General features: G+C 37.6%; 1 protein-coding gene across 4 annotated transcripts in view; it reads right to left on the bottom strand.

Annotated features, from left to right (window-relative positions):
* The window catches only part of gabbr2 (gamma-aminobutyric acid (GABA) B receptor, 2), a 184754-nt gene that overhangs the window by 5338 nt on the left and 155316 nt on the right, over positions 1 to 24100 (bottom strand). For 2 of the 4 annotated variants that reach the window (XM_055058792.1, XM_055058794.1), the window contains exons 14-20: positions 17050 to 17160; positions 16276 to 16500; positions 14371 to 14553; positions 12775 to 12904; positions 9203 to 9320; positions 5980 to 6124; positions 1339 to 5510 (exon numbers count right to left, since the gene is read on the bottom strand). In XM_055058792.1, the coding sequence (XP_054914767.1) occupies positions 5466 to 5510; positions 5980 to 6124; positions 9203 to 9320; positions 12775 to 12904; positions 14371 to 14553; positions 16276 to 16500; positions 17050 to 17160 (957 nt within the window). In that variant the 3' untranslated portion in view covers positions 1339 to 5465. Of the gene's footprint in view, positions 1 to 1338; positions 6125 to 9202; positions 9321 to 12774; positions 12905 to 14370; positions 14554 to 16275; positions 16501 to 17049; positions 17161 to 24100 lie in introns of those variants that run through there. The other 2 variants (XR_008608051.1, XM_055058793.1) reach the window with 2 other exon arrangements.

Here is a 24100-nt window from a genome sequence, read left to right as displayed (position 1 = left end):
GCCTTTGGTCCTAATCTTATATTTAGTGGCAGAGGGGAGATGCATGCACAAATTTACACAGCCTTGCAAAACTATGAATACCTCTGGAGGTTTTTCACATTTTTGTTATGCTACAAACTTGAAATGTTTCAGCATGTGTATCTTTACTTCATTTGCTTATTCCACTTAATCTATAAAGGAGAAACATGCTTTATAAATGTGGCTTTTTAGGGGGCCTCATATAGGGCTTCATGATAATGTGACAAAATAGTACATTTGACTTTTTTGAGGTCAGATTAAAAACATATTTAGCAAATGCAACAATTAAAACTCCACCTTTCTGAATAGAAAAAGCTAATATTTTTAGGAAAGTCCAAAAGCATGCATAGAGAGAAAAGTAACATGTATCATTTGTATCCATATTATGACTGTTTTTAAAATCACCAGATTGATTATTTATCAATACCTTCTCTTCATTCAAAGCCTAAAAGCATAGTGTAATCAAAATGTAGACAAGTTGCTGCCATTCATTCTCTGCACCGACTGGCTCCCCTCATGTACTTTAATAATTCATCAAGCATAATTTTCCAAGAGTTTCATTCCCAATGTATTATTCCCTCTCCCTGTCTTTCTGACGTCAGCAGGCATCCCTCTCGCTGTCTTTTGTTTGTTGTGCAGATTAAGAGCTTTAATGTTGAATGGGGATCTCATTTTATCGCCTCAATTGCCTGTATTTTTATTTACTGCCTTTAATATTTAGATTTAATATTTAGCAGTCATAAATCCCAGTGAACAGTCTTGTGTTCACTTAACAGATAATATGAAGTCCTCCAGAGGGTAGGGGGAATTACAACCCATTAAAAATGTTTTATTTGTTTTAGGAAATATTTATTTCAAATCCAATTTTTAATTATTGCAAAAGAAATTTAAAATATGTTAAATTTGAATATTTGATTTTAGTAATCGACACGAAAAACATCATGTGTTAATGGTTTATTCTACATGCATGCAGGAAGAGAAGCTTATTGTTTGATGCTTTTCAAAATTTTGAAAAGCCAAGCGTTTTGCTGAACAATGTATCTTCATATCACCAACGAAACATGTAAATATAAGAAAATGTTATCTTGAGGGATGATTTTCCATGCGGCCGTTTTAATATCAGACTGGAACTAGACCGTATGACCATACATACAATTTCTTGTAATGAAAATATATTTCAATAGTCAAGTTTACTTTATTTATGTGGCTGTTTCTATCTTTACGTTTGGATATTGATGACCATGCCCTCTTGAAATAAACAAAGCCTAAAATCATTGTAGATTTCTAGACACAGCACAGGAAGATAAAAGAAACGCTGCATTATTTTCAGTCACACTTTATTTAACGATGATGTGAAAAGTAAAGGCTGCCCATAACATTCAGACAACAAAAGAAGAATGTTTTTCAAATATCCCCATCGCCCTGCCCTCCTCATCCCTCTTTCCCTCCCCAAATAACAACCAATGGCTCAAAAAATGTTCAGGTGTTCCAAGTGTGATACTCATTTTATACAAGATTTTCATATCTAGACCTCATCTGTACATAACATAGTTACAGATACTGTAAATAAAAAGAAGACTTCAGATTTGTGAAATGTTTCCTATGTAAAAATGAGAATGTACGTAAAGATCTTTACATATACATATATATATTTATATATATAGTTCTCTATTCTTTCCGTAATAAGAAAACAAATTATTGCCCCTCTTGAACATGTTGTATTTAACATAGGTTTTTGTTCACCATTTTAAAGTTTTAATTGAACAGAATACCATATGTGGTACCACATATCAAAACTGACAAAACAGTAACAGCATGGACCTTTGTGTGTCGCCACGTAATATATATATTCTTTGTTGGTATAACATAGCTTAGTTTGTGTTGTTTTTCTCCAGTCAACCTGACGACGAAACATACAAAGATGTCCTCAGGTATGTCACGTTGATCTTCAAACTGAGAAGGTAAAAAGACCTGTGGCAAATACAAACCATCAGCATGAAGCTATTTATTACAGGTTACTTATGAGCCCTTGACCCACCACAATTGCATTTGTAAAATTTATTCATTTATGAGAACAACTGAAATAAATCGTATTAGAATAAAAGTAGGGCACATAAAAAAAAAGAAAAACACACCTGATGATCTGCATTTGATATTTTGGACTGATCAGATAAAATGATTTCATAATCGTTTTAAATCACACAAGCAGATTATAGTAGGTTTGTTCGATAGCTGCTACCTTCATTTTATTGCCCTCAGTGAACAGGTGCTAAATCAGTAGCATGTTAGATGAGATGATATTTAGTTAGTCCACTGAGCATCTTGGCTTTGACATGTGCGAACTGATCAAGAGGTAAACAAAAGATAAATAAATAAAAATAAAGGAACGCTTGTAAGGAACTACAGTGGATTTAAAAAGTGTGAACACCCCTGTTGAAAATCTGATTTTTGGGGACATAAAATATTCTTTTTGATACTCTTAAAAACAAATTCCACCTTTAATTTGGCATAAGTTCTGTACAATATTAACTCATATAATATTTCAGGGCAAATGGTAAAAAAATGTAAATGATGGACCCATATGTGACTCCAGTAGATAAGCTGCGCAAGTTTCTAAGTGCTTGTTGAATTATACGTGTGACAATCTGTATTCCCCAAAATGTCTGAATAAATAAGATTACTAATCAGAAGTGTTTTCTCCTAAAAAAAAACAAAAAACATCCAGGTCTGGATTAAATAATACAAACCCTGGTAGGACACTTTTTTCATTTATTATTATTAATTATTATTATTATTATTATTATTATTATTTATGAAATAAAACTAAACAAGAACTAAAAGGTGATTTGGCACAAAAACAGTACAGCATGTCACCAAAACAACACCCACACTGAAACATAGTGGTGGCTGCATAATGCTCTGGGGGTTTCTTCTCTTCAGCTGCGCTGTTTTTTTTTTCCAAACTCCAGTCCCATTCTGACCCAAGCATTTCAAATGTCTTCTGGAAAGCTGAAGATGAAGAGAGGTTGTAATTTTCCAACACCACAGTGAGTCTAATCATACATTTATATCAACAATAGAATGACTTCAGTATAGAAGATTTTTACTTCTACCCACAAGGTAGAGGGAGTAAATGTGGTTACACCTAAATGCAGCATTTTTATTAACTCCCTCAGAGCGCTGCATGCTAAAATTGAATCTAAACACGTTATTGCACTCGTTCCACCCTAACAAATTGGTTGTTTGGTTGAATGGTACAAGTTATATGTCAGGTTAAAGGTGGTAAAGACGTATCAGGGTCTGTTTTAGATCAGAAATATATTACTTTTGAACAGGGGTGTGGATCCTTTCATGATAAAATCAAATTACAGGTGATGTGAGGAAGCAACAGCATAGCTTTGTCACAACAGTTGCAAAAACAAAACAAAAACAAAACAAAAAAACAGAGGTAACTCTGTGAATTATACATTTTATTTCATGCCATCTTGAGAAAGCCAAATACCAAATACTCCATACATGGACACCATCATCAGGGTATCAGCAAAGTTGTACACAATCACGTATAATGTAATATATAAAATGTGCGGTTAGTTTTTTTGCTTCTCCTGAAGGAAGATCCAACCCTCTGGAAATGTCTCCCACTCACATGTTCTGTGACTGTGATTCTCTGGTTGGCAAAGATGCAGGAGAAGTCATGACTCCTTTTTGAGGTCTGTGCTTGGGTTGTTTTTTTCCCCCCTCCTGCTCCTGTGCATCATAGCAGGGGCCTGGAAACGGGAGGAGCTCAAACCTCAATATGTCTGACAAAAGATCCTCGTCTCCCCGACTTCAGCTCTGAATCCTCCCCAACTTTTCTGAGAAGTTTGACTGTATTTATGGAGAAATATCCTCCGGCTGGAGTGGAGCTTTCGCCATGTACTCCCAAAGCTGTCCCCGGTCTTGGACACATGGACTTTAGATTAGTCTGTGACACATTGTTCGATTTACAGATGTGTGGCCGATGTACTTTGCTGGGTAAGCGCAGTTTCGACCCTTTCGTATGTAGTGTGGGTCTCGCAGGCTACAATATAAGACAACAGGCACGGCGCTCAAGAAACGCCTTAAAAAAAATAAAAACCAAGACACCAATGGTGAAACAATATGCTGAGAACGAACCTTGCCGCTCTGGGTAAAAAAAAGTATTTTTCCTGCAGAGTCCTCCTTTGACTTTTTCTCCCGCATTAGGAAAAAAAAAAAATTAACGAAGAACAGCGATTCTCTTTATGATGGTCTTGGGTGAAGCTCAGCGGCACTGATATACATTTCTGTAGCAACTGAGGTATGTTCACTGTTGCCAAGTGTGGGTTGATCTATCCTGGTACTCTGTATCATCTGTGAGAGAAAGCCCTATGTCTGTGCTAAATCACCGTGACCAGCAGAGGTGGCATCGCCGACTTAGAAACCAACGCTGCAGACAGGTGTGGGGCTTATTACGCGAGACTTCAACGCGCCGACTGTCGTTGCTGCTGTGCGTGGAAATTCAGGTCAACCGTTTTAGTCCAATCAAGCCGTGGACCTGGTAGACCTACATTTTCTCCAACATCGCCTGTTTTCGTTTTATCCCTCATCGCAAAGTTTCACCTCAAAAGTCTTGTAATTTTGTGCTATTGCTGCACCCCGTTGCTCTAAAAACTGTGCTGGTAAGACATGAGAACAAGTTCAGATAGACAACTTAACAGTCTATAAAAACCAGTCTGCAAGCTTCAGTGTGACCCCACCCATCACTAAGCGCCAACAGCACCTGGATTCACTGGATGCTCTCTTGGGTTTTTTTTTTTTCTTTTACGTGCACATCTGTGTATTTGAATTTCTTGACATGTTAACAAAAAAAAGAAAGAAAGAAAGCTGTGAAACACTCCTTTGATCTCTTTTTGCTCTATTTTCTCAAACCTGTGAAAAAGGCATAGCATTATTGTTTCTATAAAACATGCTGTCTGACTCCAGACGGACTGATTAAATTGTAAAGTATGAAGGCCTTTACAAAGTCAGACAGGAGGTCTTTGACATGAACGAGTTTAGAAAAAATAGCAAAGTGGAACAAAGTAAAGAGCAACGTGCAGCTCACTCCGAGTTAGAGGCCTGGGACCTGGACAAATTTTGATGCATCTATGCTGTTTGTAAGCTAATATATTAACAGCTATGCTTACAGATTTATGCCTCTGTCAAATATCTGATTCGTAGGATGTTATATTTCATAAGCCGTCATCTGCCTTTGTTACAAGCACCACACTTAAATCCTATAAATTTGTCCATTCACAGCATTTACAAAGCTTACAGTACATCAGTGTCAAAAGCGATGATATTTACATTTCTGCACAACGTTGAGAAGTGGACAGGGGTGCTTCCTTTAACGCTCTCTTTAGTTGGATCTCGACAATTCCTCTCGTTGCTCCCAAACTCGTATCCAGTCACCGAAGCAGTGAAATGTTTAAGTTGGTGTGGCTCACATGTAGCTGCAAGCACATATAGCACATAAAACAGATAAGAAACGGAAACAATCCCTTTTGAAGCAGATAAGGCTACACGTCAGATTAGGGCTGGTCCACCGCTGCTGCTGGGGTGTCACTGTGCTTGGATATTGGTGTGTATCTCTGTTGTAGATATCGGTGTCTGACTGTGCATGTGTGTGAGCAGACCTAAGAAGAGAGGATGTAGTAGTTAAGCATCAACCGTCCTCCCCCACCCAGTTTTGACTGACGGCGTCAGTCCTCAAGAGACCCGAGTGCAGAGGTATGACGAGTAAAACTTTATCCCTCCCCCCCTCTCTTTGTTCAACCCCATCTTCTTTTCAGTCCAAGACGGAATACGCACACACGCTGACAATATCAGTCTATTTGTTGTAGAAAAAAAGAACCATTTGTGTCTCCTCAACAAAGAGCGAAGTGGGGGAGTGAATGAAGCTCACAGCCCAGAGACCATTACCCTGTAGGAAGGGGGCATGTGTCTGTGCCTCGGACTGGAGCCCGGGCTTCCATTTGGACTGGTGCAACTGGCGTCAACCCCTCCTATGGAAGGTAGGTATGCGTGGTGCAGGATAGGCAGCTGCAAGGACAGTCGACGCTGTATGCTGCAAGGAAGGTGAGAGGGATAATATCAGAAAATATACATGAAGTATACATGTTAAACATCATTTTACATGTGCACCTTGTCTGCACCTGTACCACTAACCTGAATTACTAGATTATTTTTTTAGCGTTTAGCTGCTTTAAGACTTGTGCAAATATATATTCTCACCGAAACCAAGCAAATATTTTATGTAGACTCGACATATGTCAGTTAAAGCAGAAAATGGCAAAAATATTTCATATCCTGAACACATAATCTCTCAATTTTGTATTATCTATGAAAAATGTTTCAAATTTGTACATTTTGTGACCAGCTTTTGAAAAAGGGTAGATGGTGCAATAAGTGACAAATACTTTTCCTGCTGCCAAATGTATAATGACGGTCCTGTTGCCTTGGTCAGTTGTGTTGCTTTGATTTGTGCTCAGTCTTGTAAAGCCTGAGCAATGATACTTTTTGATCATTTAGGTGTTGGTTTATAAGCTTCATGGGCTGCTTTCACATATTTGGGCCCACGCATGATTGCTGAGCATAGATTTGATATTACATCACAAAGCAAAGAGAAACACAGGTGGGTGCACGACCTGAGCTCATAAGAATACTTTACACTCTCCCTTAATAATTATTTCAACTAAGACAATTAACTATGAAACAAAATCATTTTGAAATTAGAACTAAAACTAGACTTCTTACTGTTTGTAACTACACTCTGAGTTTGCTTCTATCTGATATGAAACATTGAAAAACACAGCAGGGACTATTAAACTGTGTATTTAATTTGAATTTATGTCGAAAGAGCCGATGTATATCAAAACGACAACCGATTAGCTGCATTGTATCACAAAAGCAAAGAAAGACGATTAAATGTCTGGGAAGCTACTGGAAGAAACATTTATCAAAAACAAACTCCTACAACTTGTTTTGTAACTTTGTAAGATATCAAAAACAACATTTTTCTTGGATAAACATGTCAGCCATAAATCATTGATATGCAAATATCCTAAAAACTATGTATTTGAGAAATGGAAATATATAATTTTTGTCGAGATTCTCGAAAATTGAAACGTTGCTGTTTTACCATAAAGGTTAGACTAGACATGAAATGCAGATATTTACAATTTACCCCTCCTTGTTCAAAGAAGACCTTTTCAAATACGACTTTCCTTACTAGCCATAGGTGACATTTCAGATGATGGGAATTCACTATATAGCTAAAAAAACATTTGACTATACCAACTATCTGAAATTACTTTCAAGAATAGATTGTAGATGTCTACAATTACCTGTAACAATCAGATTGTAGAATTCTAAACACTTGTAATAATGGCATCATAAGTATCTAAAACATCTTGTGACATTTGGATAGTAGATATTTAAAATCACAATAAGTTAAATACAGTCAATATTTTATATAAGAATATTTGTAACAGTGGATAAATAGAGTTGTTACCCCAATAAAGATGTAGGAGGTCTTGGGAAGTGTGAGGTTTTAATCATTGGTTATTTGTGAACTGGACAAACCGCCTTTTTTATTTCTAAAGATATATAAATATATAAATATAAATATGTGCTTTGATGATCCTGTAAAATTTTATAATGGTCAATTCTCCTGCAATGTACAGTATATTATATATTTGCTCCTAGCTGCTACATAAAATATTCAATTACACCTAAATATAAGATATAAACATCCAAACAATGAAAAATCTGAATGAGATCAGACCAGCACAGCCTGAGTGAGTGAGTTAGATTACTACAGGTTCTCACTATTCCTCGGTTTGTTTACCGCAGAGCAATGAGCAGCCATTTTCCCCAGCTTTACTTCCATTCTTAGTAAGCCCTTAAGACCCCATTCCTCCAGCTTTTGGGATCATCTGACTAAAAGAACATTTCATGCTTCAACCCAGTGTGACACTTCGCACCCCACCTCACCAGAATCACTTCCAGTCGTTGGCAAAGATATTACATAACCAAAGACTTGTTATGTAAAGTCAAAAATTAGCAGGGGGTAATGAAATTCAGGCTTGTTCAGCAGAAGACCCAGAAAAATGTCACAATTAGTGGAAATTTAAAGTCGTTGTAATTTGCAGAGCTATGCCTGATCATGACCGCTTTTATAATTGTGCTTAGACATAAACTTTCCCTTGAAATATGGTGCATTAAATTATGAAATATGCTTTATGAATTTTTATTTTTTTGTGTTTATTATGTCACAAAGTATTCAGTCTGTGCTAGATTGTCTATTTATAACTCTTTTCAAACTTCTGTGTATTTGTCTTCTCTTCCTCTTCACCTTCTCTCTTGCCACCTCTTCATCTCTCTTCCCTCGGTGTGATCAAACATTTATGTGGCAAGGGAATAGCTCCGAGTGCTCCTTTACTTCTGTTCTCCTCCCTGTCTATTTTCAGAGCTGCTTCCAATGCAAACTGTAAATCAGTTGTTATATAAGCCCATGCGAGTCTCTGCCTCCTCTCTTGTCTGTCTAAACAGCTTTCTTCTTTAAGTTCGTCTTTTCCCTCTTCTGGGCTCTTCTTAATTTTATGCCCTTTTTGTCTGCTGTCTTCTTTCTCGCCGTCAATCTGGCGTTCTTCTCGTGTTCTTGTTAAAACCAGCGTGGGAGGCAGAATTCTCAATGATGCATGAAATGCCGTACCCTCCTCACTGATGAAGTCGTCATGCCTCAGCTTTGCCGCCTTATGAATTATAGGTGAACATGGATGGGCGCTGGTTTCGTGCGCGTCTTAAATGTCCGAGAGATCAGCTGTTTTCAAGTTGGGGCGACGAATCAATCATGTGCATGTCTCCATGTGCGCGTGTCGGGGGGTTTCGCATGAGAATTATCGTATGTTTTGCACTCTAGGAGAGCACACGTGTTCACGTCTTTTAATGGAAGTGGGAGGGAAAGTGCAGGGCTGGTCCGTGTGCTCAATGGGCTCTGTTGCCGGAGCAACTGCCTGAGAGTTTCTAGTGGTTGCGCTACATGTGATGTGTCATCTGCTGAGAAAGCTCACTAAACAGTGGGAAGGAGGGGAGGCAGGGAGGAGCACAGACATGGATGTGCTATGGAAATATGAGCTCTCACTGTTCAGGTGAGTTGATATCCTCCAGGGGACCTCTGCTTATTCTGGAAGGATCCATGGAGCCCCACTGCGCCTGCGGTTTTTGCTCCAGGTGGTTTTTCAGTATCGATTTCTCTCCATCTGCATTGAAACATGTGTAAACATTTTGGGAAAAATTGTTAATCTGTCAAGCGGGTCGTATCTCAATGATACGTGAAGCATGCCTCTGATTTTCCAGCTACCTTGGCTCATAATGAAAATCCTTTTCATTTGACGATGTCACTGTGACATACACTTTTTCCATAATGTTATGTTTCCTTTTTTCGCTACATGTTGCTATTGAGCTTCTGCTAATGTGGAATATTTCTCGTATATTCTTTTAGACTTCCAGAGTTTTTGAAGTAAGCCTTAAACATTTTATGCGTCGTAATCACAGGCAAAGATCAGCATCGAACCCCAAATTTAGAATCGTTAATAACGCCGAGCTAGAACTGGAGTGCTCCTTTTTGCCCCACACGTCCCAGATTTCTTTTCAGAACTTGTTGACCTGATTCACTTATGTCAGCACCCTCCTCCCCCATTGGACATCTGGGCGTACTGAACTATTTCAGAGCAGTTTACTTTATGAAAAGAAATATCCTTGAAAATTTATGTTAAGAGTTGCGAGGATAAAGTGCTGACCTGTATATTTCCACAGTTCTGTGTGATTATTATTATTATTTTTTATAGATGCAACAAATCTTTGCCTACAAATAATATGACATTCAAGGCCATGATGAGTTTATGGAAACCTGCATATATAAACGATTGTGACTATCACATTTAAACATATCCTTATACACTTATGGTTTATTGCAGCTTGTAATAGGCTTTAACCGTATAAATCAAACCTGCCACAGATATTTTTGATTGTTCTCTGAGTCATGATGGGCTTCTCACATACCTCATTGACAGAACATAAAGAATCTCATAAAACAGTGTTCAGATTGATTTTACACTGGTAGACAGTTTTGATATTTTTGCAAATATCTCATCAAAAGTAGTTTTAAAGCCGCAGGTTTCCTATAGCCAGCATTTGTACCAACTGTTTTGCTGAAACAATATGCTAAAAGTTTTAAAATAAAATGACATAATTTACATTCGTTGCATTTGTAGCTCTGTGTCTTTTGTCTTGGACTTAACCAGTAACATCTTTGCGAGCTTCATGGAACTTGCATGCAGAAAAATAAGCTACTTTGTCAACTTTCACATGTACCTTGACTTCAAAAGTAGCCAAATTTTAATCATGGTGATGATTTAAAGATTTCCAAACAATTAACAAGGCTGTTTTACAGACCACCTCAACTAGACTAAACCAGCTTTATCGTTTGCTTGAATCTGATCAGTAAGGCAGTCAAATGGAGGCAGGTGAACTGTAGCTTTGCCTCTAACCTTCTGTGAATGAGTGTAATGAATGTTGACACAGCATCCTTCTCTTAAATTCAATCACTGGTCCCCAATATATTTAGAGCAAATCTATCATGAATCCTGAAGACAATAGCTTGGAGACAGTGATGATGCGGAAACTAACCAAGGCAGGGAAAAGCTGTTCTGCTGGAGATCTTTCAAAAAGAGCCACAGGAACTGGGATCATGCCTGCAGACTGTGTATCAGAATGACTGTGAGCAGCACCTCACATTCAGCTTTTCTTTGCATCTCATTATGCATCTCATTTCTTGTAAGATCACGATCGAGACTTATGAGCATTTCTGCTTTAAAGGAAATCACGGGAAAAGTGGCTAAAAAGCCGAGCTTATGCAGAATGGGTTCAAAGTGTGTTTATGCGGCATGTTGGTAATTGCATACAACTCATTAAAATTATAATTTACAATAAGGGTTGCCAATATTGTGTTGGCAATTAAATCTATTTTCCCACAAAGTTTTGACTGCATAAAAAATGAAAATATGTTCTAACAATTTTTTCCCCAGCACAAACATAAAAAAAAAACACATTTATATATTATAACTTTGTTCAGCGATGCTTTGAATCTTTATTATTTGTATTTGTATTTGTATGCAGAAATGAATAAATAAATAAATCCACCATCAAAACACAGGCTTCCTGTGAATATTCTGACATTAGATAGAGCCATCCATCTTAATGAGCACATGCAATTACAGTTTGACTTAACATAATAATAATAATAATTTGTGGAAGATTGGATAGAACGTTTGTGTTAATCATAATTGTTAGACAAAAAACAATTTATGCTGAATATCTCGTTTCAATAATAAACCACAGAAAAAAAGTACCTTACCTAATAGCAAACCAAATTTAGTTGCAGTGTTTTGGTCGTCGAGTATTTTTTGTTAATGAAAAACAAACTGGAGGTCAAAATTGTCCCAGATGGTAGCTCATGCATTAATTACCTACTAATTAGGACAAGCCTGCCGCATCTTTCTCACCCTATGTACACGAGAAACGTTGCTTCACTGCCACAGCACAACCGGACCACAAACAGACTTCATTCAAATGTATTATTTTCTTGGCTCAAATACAATAAATAAACAAATAACAACCATGTCATGTGACACATAGAGATTAGCTCTGTTAAAGTGTGAAGGCGCCTTCGTAGATGAGGAATCTCACAGAATTTCAACACTCTCCGCTCCCCGTCCACAGAGCGAGCACAGCTGTCTCACTCTTTGCCTTACCTAACTCAGACAGATCCATTAAATGCCCCTGAGAGCAACTTTGTGCTGGTGTGTGCATCAGGCAAGCCGAATCTGGCTGTGGTGCATCTCCATCTCCATCATTCTGTGTCTGTTAAATCGGTGCCTAATGCAAGGCGAAGCTGCAGAACCAATGATTCACTGATTCAATTTAAGGCAGCAGATTTTATAATGTCTGAGATGTAGCTATTTAAACAACCTGTGCAGTGGAGAAGAAGAAGGAGACATAGAGACACAGGGACTGCACTCAACAAGTACTGATGAGTCACTTACACCGCGCCCTAATCGCTTCTGTTTTCCTAACCTGTATTCTCCCATTTGCTGGAATTTGTCAGCCAAAACAGTCATCCACTTTTGTTTGTATCGCAGATAAAGATGTGTTCGTCTTTAATTGTAGGAACACAGGAAGAAATTAAATTGAAGATGCGGTTTCATACTGTCACAGCTGTCATGCTTGTCAGGTGGTGAGAACACTTAACAAGGTGATTCTAGGCAGTTGCTCCCATTTGTCCTTTACCTGTCATGGAGGAACCATTTTGACTGACTGCACAGGCCATTTGCCAAAGACTAAAATAAAAACGTAAATACCTCCTTACCATTATAAACTCTAGGCCAAAATTACTTCTGAAATCTATAAAACAAAACATTTTAATAGTAGCGGTATTGCATCATCACTCACATCTCAGTTTATCTGGATATTTCATAATTGTCAAACGACTAAGAACTAATTTTTTAAACGATATTTTCAAGCTTTCATTCATTTATAAACGTGTTTTTCTGAAGTGAAACAACAAAGACAGGCATTTATAAGCACATTTTCAGAATTAGGTTAAAGAGTCACTTCAGAAAAAACACTAACTGAAACACATAGTCAGCTTCTCACCTTTGCCGTCTGTAAAGTTGCGTATGCTGAGGATGTTATTGGCGTCTGGGTAATGGTTCTGTTTGATGTAAGGAGTTTTCTCTGGGGTGTCCTGCAGCTGCATGGTCACTTCCTCCAGCTCCTTATCCAACTTTTCACACAGAAAAGACATTTAAATAGCATTAGGTCCTGCTATTCCTTGTTGTTAAATGGATTAGCACACACATTTGTGGAAAAAAACAAAACAAAACAAAACAAAAAACATTCACAGATAAGGTAGCTGGAGTAGGCAACATTATATGATCCATGTGAAAGTGCTGCAGTTGCTGCTCTGCGATTTCAAGCAAAATTTAAAACCCACTCATGGCCTGCAGCCAGAGCTCTCTCTTTCCCCATCCATGTCCCATCTGATTAGAGATGCTGTCCCTGTATGCTGGACCCCGGCCTCACCTGCTCACCCTAATCGCCCTGGCGATCTGAACTGCCCTGCAGTCTCAACTCACTGCTGCGATGCAACACTGCATGAGCCAGCTCAGCTCTTGCTCATAGTTGCTGTAGTGCTTTACAAAGCTATTCGTACATCTATGGATTTTTCTTTTTTACATTTTGTCGTACTACAGCCATGTATTTCTATTATATGGATTTTATGAGACAATAAAGTTTAATAAAGTTGTCAACATTTATTTTCAAATAGATGTCAGAAAGCTGTGGTCTGCAAAGATATTCACCCTATTTTACTCTAATGCGCCTAAGAATAGGCCATTTCATTCAAAAGGTGTATATGCATGCCACACTTTTCAGATTTTTTTTTGGAAAGCATTCTGAGAACAAAGTGTCCAGTTGGACTACCACAAAAAATCAATTTAAGACACGTCAAGTTGGTGTTAATGTAAAAATATGCGAAAGAATTCATTTTCAACCCGGGTTTCAGACACAAAACCAATTCCATGCAACAAATTCCTGGTACTTCTCTGCCTACCACAGATCGCGCTCTCTGCTCGGAGCTCTCACCTCCTGTTTCAGCTCTTGCGCTCTCACTCTAAATTACCCTGTCTCTCAGTAAACTCGGACATCTGTGCTGACTGCCTGGAAGTTCTGCATTTTTGAACCAGCACTGAGTCCATAATAAAGACTGCAGCTCCTTATAGCTGAACCCATTATAAACATCCGTGTCTTCTTAGTTTGTGTCATTCAAAGCGAAGATAAAAAGGGGGAAGGAGCTGAAATTCAACCCTGAATTACTGAACTGTAAGAAAGAACATATATCCTCATATAAAAAGAGGGCACATAGAAAATTGTGGCAATCTCATAGTGACCAGAGTAGGTATTAACAATTATCCATTTTAAGAGGTAATAAAGTGAATAAAGAAGTCTGAAAAATAACTAAATGCGGGAGAGCTATTATGTCAGATTTTCTGGAGATAAATGCTTGGCTGTTTTTTTCTTCTCTTTTCAATCTTCAAGCGAAATGATTGTACCTGTGATTACATTACCTTTAAGATGTCTTTTCTTTTTTCTTCCATAACTGCATTAAAAGCTTCTCTAACTGTGCCCCCTGTCTCCTACCATTATCACTTGTTAAGAGGAGCTTTAAACAGGAATCCATTTTGCTCAGACCTCGGTTATCCTCATGCGGAGGCGGTGGTTGTCAGTTTGCAGCCCGTCCAGTCGGGAAGTGTTGGTCTGGTTCACGCTGGTGACCGAGGTGGAGGTCTTGGAATCTTCCTTCTTCTGATTTTGGGTGAACTTTAGCCGCCGGTTCTGTGTGGCTGCATCTGGGTTTGTTCTCATGGTGATCAGCTGTTGGAAGGGTCATGGGATGTTAGTCACTGTTGTACTCAGGCTGATGTTACACAACAATGTTAATGGAGCATTTGAGGGGCCAGGAATATGGGAAGTGAGTCAGGGAATTTGGAGATGAGAAGTCATTGACTGGTTAGTGGTGACAAAGTACCTTCCCCCCTTGTCTGATGGCTAACGATACTCAAATAAAACACAACACATAATGAAAATGATGGGTCAGATTGAGCGCAAAAAGGTTTCTATAAAAAATATGAGAGTTTTTTAGTTTGTTCCTTCTCCTCTGCTAAACACAGCAAGACATTATCATCCCGTAAGAGATTGTAGTGAAAGCGGTACGTCTCTGAGTGGTACAGTGCTGTTTAGCCGAGTTTAAAATAACATAAATAAGAGTGCAGGCTTGTGGCTCAGGCAAACAGAAATGGAGAGGTATGTCAAGAGCGTCTTAACGATGAGCCAAGCCAAACTGATGCTCATTTCAACTGCTTGTATGCAGGGTCTCAATGTCTCCCTAACGATCCAAATCTCCTGGCCATATAGGTGAGGTTTAGAATAAAGCCCTATGTAAAGCAAACATTTGAGTGCACTGCTTTTTGACTTGGCTGTTTGTTCACCAAAAGCAACTGGTGCACAACCCACATTACTGCAGACAAGGCACCAATTCATTCAATTCATCTCTTGCTCCTCACCATCATCATTTGTGGACAAGATACTAAAAATAGTTTCACTTCTCCATTCGAGCAACATAGTGAATCCCTGAGTGTCCAGGTGTTAAGTGGTCTCAAAAAGTTATTGTTACAAAACATTTCCCACCATATATTTTCCACTGTTCAAAGTAGATTTTATAAGAAGCTAGAGAATACCTGGAACTAAGTTTTCTTAATCTGTATGAAGCAGATTCGATCTATGCTTCTCCCTCCCTCTCACCTGTCTCTGCACAATGTCCATAACTGTCATCTCCACACATTTTTCTTGCTTACAAGAAACACAATGCTGGCTGCTTGAGAAGTCGCTGCTTGGTAAAAGTCCTACTCATCACTGTAAGATAAGGCCCTTCTGAAACTGCAGTTGGGAAAATAAGAGCATCATTAATGTCAGGCAGCAGACAGCCAGCTGGCTACTCAAGCAGCTTCCCTGAATAAGCCAGTGAATGCCAGCTTTTAATACACCTACTTTTTACTCGATAAAGAGCAGAATGACAAAGTGTGATAATATTTCACACAAAAATTATATCTGTGCAGCCTGCTGGTTTTAAATTCAGCGAATGTTAAAATGCATCAACATTTTTCAAAATGATCTACTATTTGAGATACTCTTGATGTCCTATAAAAGCAAATAGTTTCACATTTCAGCAGCTGCAGAAATAATTATTGCCTTCTATTAAAACAAATTAGATGTTAGAAAGTTTGTTGCTTTATTTTTGTTTGCCATATTTTTACTCAAAATTCTACTACCATAATAAATATTCATGCCCAGTAAAGGCATTGCTGCAACGCCACACCACAAGTGACTGTCCCTTTGCTGCAATGAAATCTGCTGGTTTTCTTAAATAGAATTAATAAAAAAGACAATCTGAATAATTACGTGAGCTTGATAACAATTTCAAATGTAGGTAATTGACTTTCAATCTCTTTGATTAGATAGAATTGATTAAAAAACATAATAATTAAATGAATTGAATAATCTTATACCAGCCAATGCCTGTTGTGTTTAAAAACTAACCTTAGGAACGAAGACAAGACAGAGAGTGATGGTGCTACAAAAGATGATGACGAGAGCTACGATGCAGAACTGGACGTTCGGCTGATCCCTGGTCAGAAACGACACCGCCGCGCCGATGATGCACATGATGCCAACGTTGTACACGCTCATTCCGATGTATTTGCTGTCGTTGAGGGCAGGGATGCTCACGTTCCTGGTCTCCCACGCCAGAAAGCAGCCAAACAGCTGTAAGAAAAAGTAAAAATTGCAAAATGGCCAAAAGCTAGAAAAGATCAATCAAAAGCTAACTTTGTCGAATGAGACGACAAGGAAGACAAAAACAGATAGTTGTGAGTGCAAAGTCTTTGCTTGGAGGAGAAAGACAGGGGAGCTGCAGCAGAGGATTGCTATACAAGCTACAATGGATTTTCATTGATGCATGTTGGTGTGATCAGAGAAGGCCATTCAAAAGTCCACTTTGAACCCTGCGTGAGCCAATATTAGCATTGTGTTATAAAAAAAATCTATAATTTTTCATAAATACAGGTTATGAAAAACCTCTTAAAGTTACAATTTTTCCAAAAAAATATTCAGTGAAGATTCAATTTTTTCTAACTTCACATTCTTGACACAACAAAGGTACACATTACAGTTTTAAGATTTAAATTTTAAAATAATTTTAATAAGATATATATGTTTTTTAATCATCTGCAAATTACGATAGCGCAAAGAGTAAGCGGGTATGCATGTGTGTACAGATTGTGATTATGCTGTCAGATTTTTTTGTTCTCTCACCATTAGCAGTCCCTTGTAGGCATACACGATGCCAAGCCAAATGGTCATGTGGGTGTTCTCACAGTGCTCCAAGAAAGGACGGATGGCAATGTCCCGGCCTTCTGGGTCCGCCTGTTGGCAACACGAGAGGAGGGGGAAAGAAATGAGTGCAGCACACACAGACGTGTCTTGTTCTGTGGAAAAAAAAAAAGTTTGCCAGATGACTAAGTGAAAACTTTAAAGATACACACACAGGAAATACTTAGTCACTTGGTGTCATTTTAAATTCCTGTTGCAGACGCCACTGATGCTGGAGCATAGGCAACACAGACTGACTACTGCTACAAGCAATGCAACGAAACTCATCTCCAAAGATAAGTGAAAATGAATGGATGGGTAAATTAGATGCAAGATGTAGGTTTATACTTCCCTTTCATTTGATTTTTTTGGGTTAGAAAATAAACTTTAATGTATTTGACAGGGATTCTTTAGAGCGAATGGGTAATCATTCATAATTATCAATGTGTCTTTACTGAAGAACATTTGGAAGGTGTGGTGAGCTCATTCACGCCTGCGGAAACATTATTTTAGAACAAGCCTTTACAATAAATCCAGCTCAAATATTTTATGTACTAGTTTCACAAATATAGACACCATCATTCCTCCCATTCTTTGCAAACACTCAAGTTCAGATGGTTTGGATAGAAAGCCTTTTTGAGTGTAAATTTTCTAGTCTTGGAATAGATTTTCCACTCCACGTAGCTTTAGACTTTGACTGGGCCGTCCTAACATTTGAACATGCTTTGGTCTCGACTATTCCATTGTAGCACTGGCTGTGCGCTTACGGATATGACCTACTAGTATGCATTTGTTAAATTACAATTATGACTTCTGAACTATGAGCTACTTTTTATTGGTCATAACATTTCCAATAACATAAGGAAATATTCACATGGCCTAAATTAATTTGCAAAGTACTGTATGATAACTGGAAATCACATGTGATGATACCGAGAATAATCCCATGTTACTCTTCTAAATGGTCTCAGACTTATGTACACTAACTCAGCAGATGGTCGATGCATAGAAATGTGTGAATATTTATAGTACAGCAATGTGCTTCCTAAAACTCAGCTTATAAAAAATGAGCATAAGAAAGAGAGAATGTTGCAAAACCCTGTATTTTAATTCTCAATCCATATTAATAGCATGCTGTTTGAATGTTTAGTTTATTCTGTCGCCATTGAGTGGTTTCATGGCATTCATTTATGTGACTATGCTGAATACTCACCTCTACATTGATGTGTCTCCATGTTACCGCAAACCTATGAATGCACTTGTCAACTTCTGATCGATTTTTTATTTAGTGTTAAGAAATAGATAGTAAGTTCAATTGAACAAAGCTGTAGTTATATTATGACAATACTGTTCTGTAACAACTTTTTTATTTTTTTTTTTTTTTCGCATTTTTGTTTTGGCTCTATGCGTTTACTTGACTTGATCATTTATGTCACTTCACTGTGCATCTGTACCGATTAAACTTTACTTTCTGTTGCACCTGACTCTATGAATAATATTCTATAAATAAGATTTAACTGACTGATCCAATATTTATAAACGTTGCAATGCAAGCATGCATGAACCAGTGAGCATAGCTAAATTCTCTATAATGGAAACTCTTAATTTTTTCATTTTATTTATTCAGAATATTATATGACAATCCTGTTTTCTTACTTTAATTTCCAAATCCCAATTCAGATATATAATATACCTTTTTTTCCAGCCTCTTAAGAAGCCCTGATGTCTCAAAACAGAAACATATTAAACACTGAGGATTGCATCGCTGGCAGTGAGATCACAGGCTCTGTCAAAGCACTCTTGTAACCCCCGATGAGAGTTCCCCAGCAACCTTGCTTGGTTTATGTCACTCATGTCTGTGAATATGCTGTGACTGGAGTTTGGGTTTCTTGTTAGCTTTTGGGATAAAAATGGGTTACTGCTTGAAAAGCCATCACGTTGGTGGAGACATAGAAATCTGGGGCAGGAGATGACGCACAGATGGGCTATTTTTTATTTCCTTACAAGGAACGATAATTAGTTGGCGTAGAGCTGAGAAGGGGATCTGAAACATCAAGAATTGTGTTTTCATCATGACACTTCAAGTAGCTTCTTCTGAACTTCTGCTAGACAACCGGTTTGGAAAGGAACTGAACAAATAAATAGTCAACAAAATCTGATGCAGTAAGTAATTATAAGAACCTGCATGTTCAGGTCATGTTCGTGTTTGGTGATTTTGTCCATGAAATACAAGTAAGTAAAAATTTGAAGTAATAAATTACAAATTATTGTCCTTCATGTTAATTTTTATATGTGGGGTATGAAATGTTAGAAAATATATATATATTTTAAAATGTAGACGAAATTGAGAATAGTTATATGCACCCTATCTTTAAACAAATTAATTTGAGTGAAATCTTTTAAAAATATATTATAACGTAATTGACTTACAAAAAAAATGTCCTTGGCTGATGTGAAATATTAGCCAATTATTATTATTATTTAAATAAATGTTCCCCTTGGCCAACCTCTCCTTTTGCTCCTAAGCCTGACTCCTCCATTTTTGCTGGCCCAATTTTGCCAATAAAAAACAAAATTTGAGTTTCACTGGTTTCATCCACACAATTGATCAATTTACATGTAAGGTTATACTGAGATATCCATTCCCACCTTTTGTTTGACAAGTAGAGACAAAATGCTTCAAAATAAAATACATAATTATCATCTACAGTCATCCTTCTGGCTGAATAACATTGATGTTCTCTTCCGTTTCACTCTTTGCAAATCCTTTTATTAATTTGCTAAACTGAGACACATTCTGCATCAGTGCTCTTTGCATAGTTTTAGCTCCCAGCTAACTTGTGTCACTAACAACTAAACGATAAGACAAAACGAGATATAATGCTTATTAAGCTTAGTCTCGTATCGCAGCACAGCAGACAGAAGTTCTCGCCTTTTGGAGAAATGCTGTCTGGGGAGTTGCCAGGCAACAGGTCTGGAGGCGGCAGGCGGCCCCAAACTGGTGGCGATGGCAGCGAAAGTGCCAGCTTACTGTCATTTTTCACAGCATTAGCCCTCTAACGGGAGCACTCTGCAAGGGCTGCAAGCATACACAGTGCATCAATGGAGAGACAAACACAGATGATGCAATGATGAAGAAAAACCAAAGGTGCAGGTGGAGAAGCAAGGAGGAAACACGCAACGAAACAGGGAATGGTCCAAATAACAAAAGGACAAAAGAGGAAAAAACAGATAAAAACAGTAAAATCAAGTATTGGATGTTTGGTAGAGTTAGCAGCTTTGATACTGGTTTTAGAATAGTTGGGTATACTAATTAAATATGCTAATAACATTCCTTGCCAGTGTCAGATGTAGCTGTTAAGCAGTGGGTTTAGTCTGTGCTAGCGGTTACAATGAATACAGAAGTGGATTTCAGTTCAACAGCAGCAATTTCCTTCCAGCGTTTGAGCTTACTATCTAGAACAGCTTGAAGGAAAAGTTCTGCACTGCATCTTACATTCTTCATTGCAACACAATATTTAATACACATTATATTGTGACACAGCTGGCATATTTTGGAACTTGTCTCAACCAGATAACAAATATATGCAAATATTTTCTACCGCCACTACTCTTCTTTTACCTTTGCTCTTTGTGGACTGCACATTTAACTGCTGCGTCTGCAGCACCAAATGTTGTCTTCCTATCAGTTTTCCAAAAGTAATTGGAAGACAACTGGTAATTAGTGTGCTGCTCTGGATTCATAAGATGTGAGATGACAAAATCAAGGTATTCCAGCGTCACTGGAATAGTTTTGTTAAAAAAAATTGCAACAAGTCTTATTGTTCTTACAGTTCAACATTCTTTTATTGATCTGTCAAATAATGTAAGAGGGGCAGAGTGGTATCATTCTGTGAGGCATGGAGTAGCGCAGGCTAGTCCATCAGAACATGCTGGTAATATACGTAACCCGGCTAATTATCCAGCCGATATCAGCTTGTGATGTGACTGTAAAGAACAGAATGGAACAGGATTAAGAACTTTCATAGAACTTCTAAAGGATTGTTTATCCTTGGTTTTTGAATGAATTATATGTAGAATGAATGTCTTCTAACTGCAGCCAACGGATGCTAAGCAATGTGAAAGGATAACAAATCAGCAGATATGAGCGGCTTATTTAAAATGGTTTCGCAGAAAAATTTTGCATTACGGTTTCATGTACAAATAGAATAATGCTTTTCCTGAAAATGTCGTTCAATACTGGAAGAAAACACAGCATTTATTCAAAGCTCAATCGGCACAGAAAAAATAAGGTTCCCTTTTGTTCTGCAGTAATGTTGAACTTTTTTTTTTTAAGAAAATAAAAGCAGGTATGGATTTGCACCTTCTGATGAATTATCTATCTCTCGGCAGCCTGGAGTCCTTTCAACTCGTTCTGACTGAACTGAATGAATTAAAAACAGTAGTTGAAAGGACCGCAAACACTTTCAAATGCTTTGATTTGTAAGGAAAAAAAATCCAAACTTTACAGGCAGATAACTTACTAATCCCCCATTAAATGTTGGGATGTTCCTTTCAAGTAATCTAAAAGCTTAAAAAACATGAAACCAAAAGTGACACCCACACAAAGAAGACAGTCTCTTTGATTTTTTCTGGCTTCATCTGCACTAGAGGCTGTTTAAGGTGTGCATCTCAGCCTCTGCCTCCAGGGGAGCAAAAAGATAGAGTACAAATAAGGAAGGAAATTGAGAGTTTGTTCATTGTCAAAGCGGAGTTATGTATATGTCTGTGAGCACATGTGAATACAAGTACTGAAGATCAGTGACTAAACTATTGTGAATGAAAACAATAGTTTTATATGGTGCAATAAAAAAGTAGTGTGCAATGCAGATAAAATTGGGTGTATTACATGAAAATATTTTAAAAAATCTTCTGGGTTATCAAAAGAGCTTTTTGGTCAATGTTTATTGGCCTTTGTGTTCTTTTTTTTTTGTCAGCAGCTATTTTCTCCCATGGTTCAATTTTTTCTTATAGGCCTTAACTGAGTTAAGAGGGGACTTCAGTGCTTTAGATGATGAGCTGGGTTCTTTTGGGACTTCCTGTGTGAGTCATCGATGTGTTCTCGGAGTAACTTTCATAGGCTATCCACTCCTTCTCATTCACTGGAGTCCCAACGCCTCAGAAATGGCTGTGCAACACTCTTTCTGAATTGACATATTTTGGGTGGTGACTTTGTTTCTTATCTGTTCAGGAATTCCTGCCAGGTTCTATTTAACCCAGTTTCTAATTAAATAGGTACGGGCATATTAGAAACGGATAAGCAACACGCACAGTATATTATTCTTCAATTTAATGTAGGCTAGCGCAGTGTGCTAGCCGTGGCATTTAACTGAAACCTATTCACCTGGATCACATCAAAAAAAAAAAAAATACATAGAGCGGGTGCTGGTCATTCATTTCTGGATGTTCCTCAGGATTGTACTCATTAAAGTGACACTGTAGTGTATGTATGGTTAGGGAACATGCCAAAGGACGCTAAAGAGAGTAAATTCATATTTTAATAAGGAGGAATAATTTATTTTTCAGAGGATGATTCTGGATACCTTCTTCACTGATAAGAAGAAATTGAAAACCACTTATTCTAAATACTATGGTTATCTTTGTCTGATATTAAAATTTCTTCAGTGATTTGAAACACTCTAAGTGTGACAAAAACAAACAAAAAAAATCTTTATGGGGTTAAAATCTTCCTCACAATAATCTGTACAGTTGAGCTATCAGGAAAACAACTTCTGAAAACATCAGTCATAATGTCAGAGTCGGTTCCACTGTGGTGGAAAAACCCCCCCAACAAAAACAGGTGGAGATTTTGACTCTGTCAACAATTTATTTTGGTGTGCTTTCCTGGAGTCGAGGAGAAAGTAACTGTGATGAAAAATGACAGGGCAAAAAAACCCACAGAAAAAAAGTGCAAAGTGAGTGAAAATGGGAATCACTGAACGAAAACAGCCTACAATCGACTTTTGTTTGTTTTGCTTTTCCTTTGGGGTGTTTGTAAAAAAAAAAAAAGTTTTCATGAAACGATGTGTTGTATTATTCTTTCTTACTTCAGGGATCAAACATTTTATATTTATGTGTCTGAATTTCAGCAGTCTGAAGTTTATCCAAAGGAGCAGGCAAATGTGGATTTTTAGCAACAGTGAATGGATTCAGATTTTTCATATTGTGGTACAACTAACAAGACTACATGGCGCCTACAGCATTTGAATTCAGCCCCTTATGGTCGGTATTTTGTGAAACCAAATTCTTTTGCTATAGCAGAAGAATGCTGCATGTTTTTTTAGGTATGCCTCTACAAACTTTGCACATTCCAGATTTTGTCTATTCTTTGCAAAATAGCTTTATCTCAGTTAAACAGACAGCGATTTGTTTGAAGGCTGAAATTCTTCCGAGTTCAACCAGGTTTTCTTTCAACAATATAGCTTTTTGCTATGTTTTCTGAACAATACTCTGTGTGATATTCAAAGTTTTAGGTTATATTGTTTTATAACCTAAAACATAACCTATAATCTTCTGAACTTTTCTCACGTTCCTGCTATTCCTTGTTCTTCGTAGTGTTGCTTTTTCTGTCATGTTCTCCAAAAAATATTCTGTTTCACAGAACAGCTGTATTTATTTTAAAAACAAACATATGTGAACATATAATATATATTTTTTATTTGCATTTGTCAGATGTCAGTCTTTCCAAACATACAACAAGAAGACCTCCAAAAGCAAAGCAGCCTTCCAGCACATATGCTGCAATTTGCTTATAGCATTTAAGTTCAAGAAAAATGGGGGAAGGAATGTTGAGCATACTGAGAATGGCTTGAAAGGCCAGAGCTACGAAAAGAATAAATGGAGATGCGGAAAGCTCAGGATGAGAGATATGAAGGGTGACATTTGGTGAAAAGCAAACACATCAAGACGGCAGAGGGCAAACAGATGTGAGGATAAAAGTCATCCCGGCATCTCA

This window comes from Poeciliopsis prolifica, unplaced genomic scaffold (assembly GCF_027474105.1).
Source record: "Poeciliopsis prolifica strain line A6 unplaced genomic scaffold, Auburn_PproV2 SCAFFOLD052, whole genome shotgun sequence".
NCBI lineage: Eukaryota > Metazoa > Chordata > Actinopteri > Cyprinodontiformes > Poeciliidae > Poeciliopsis > Poeciliopsis prolifica.
The sequence above is the reverse complement of the archived record's forward strand: the minus strand, read 5'-3'. Positions and strand labels throughout refer to the sequence as shown.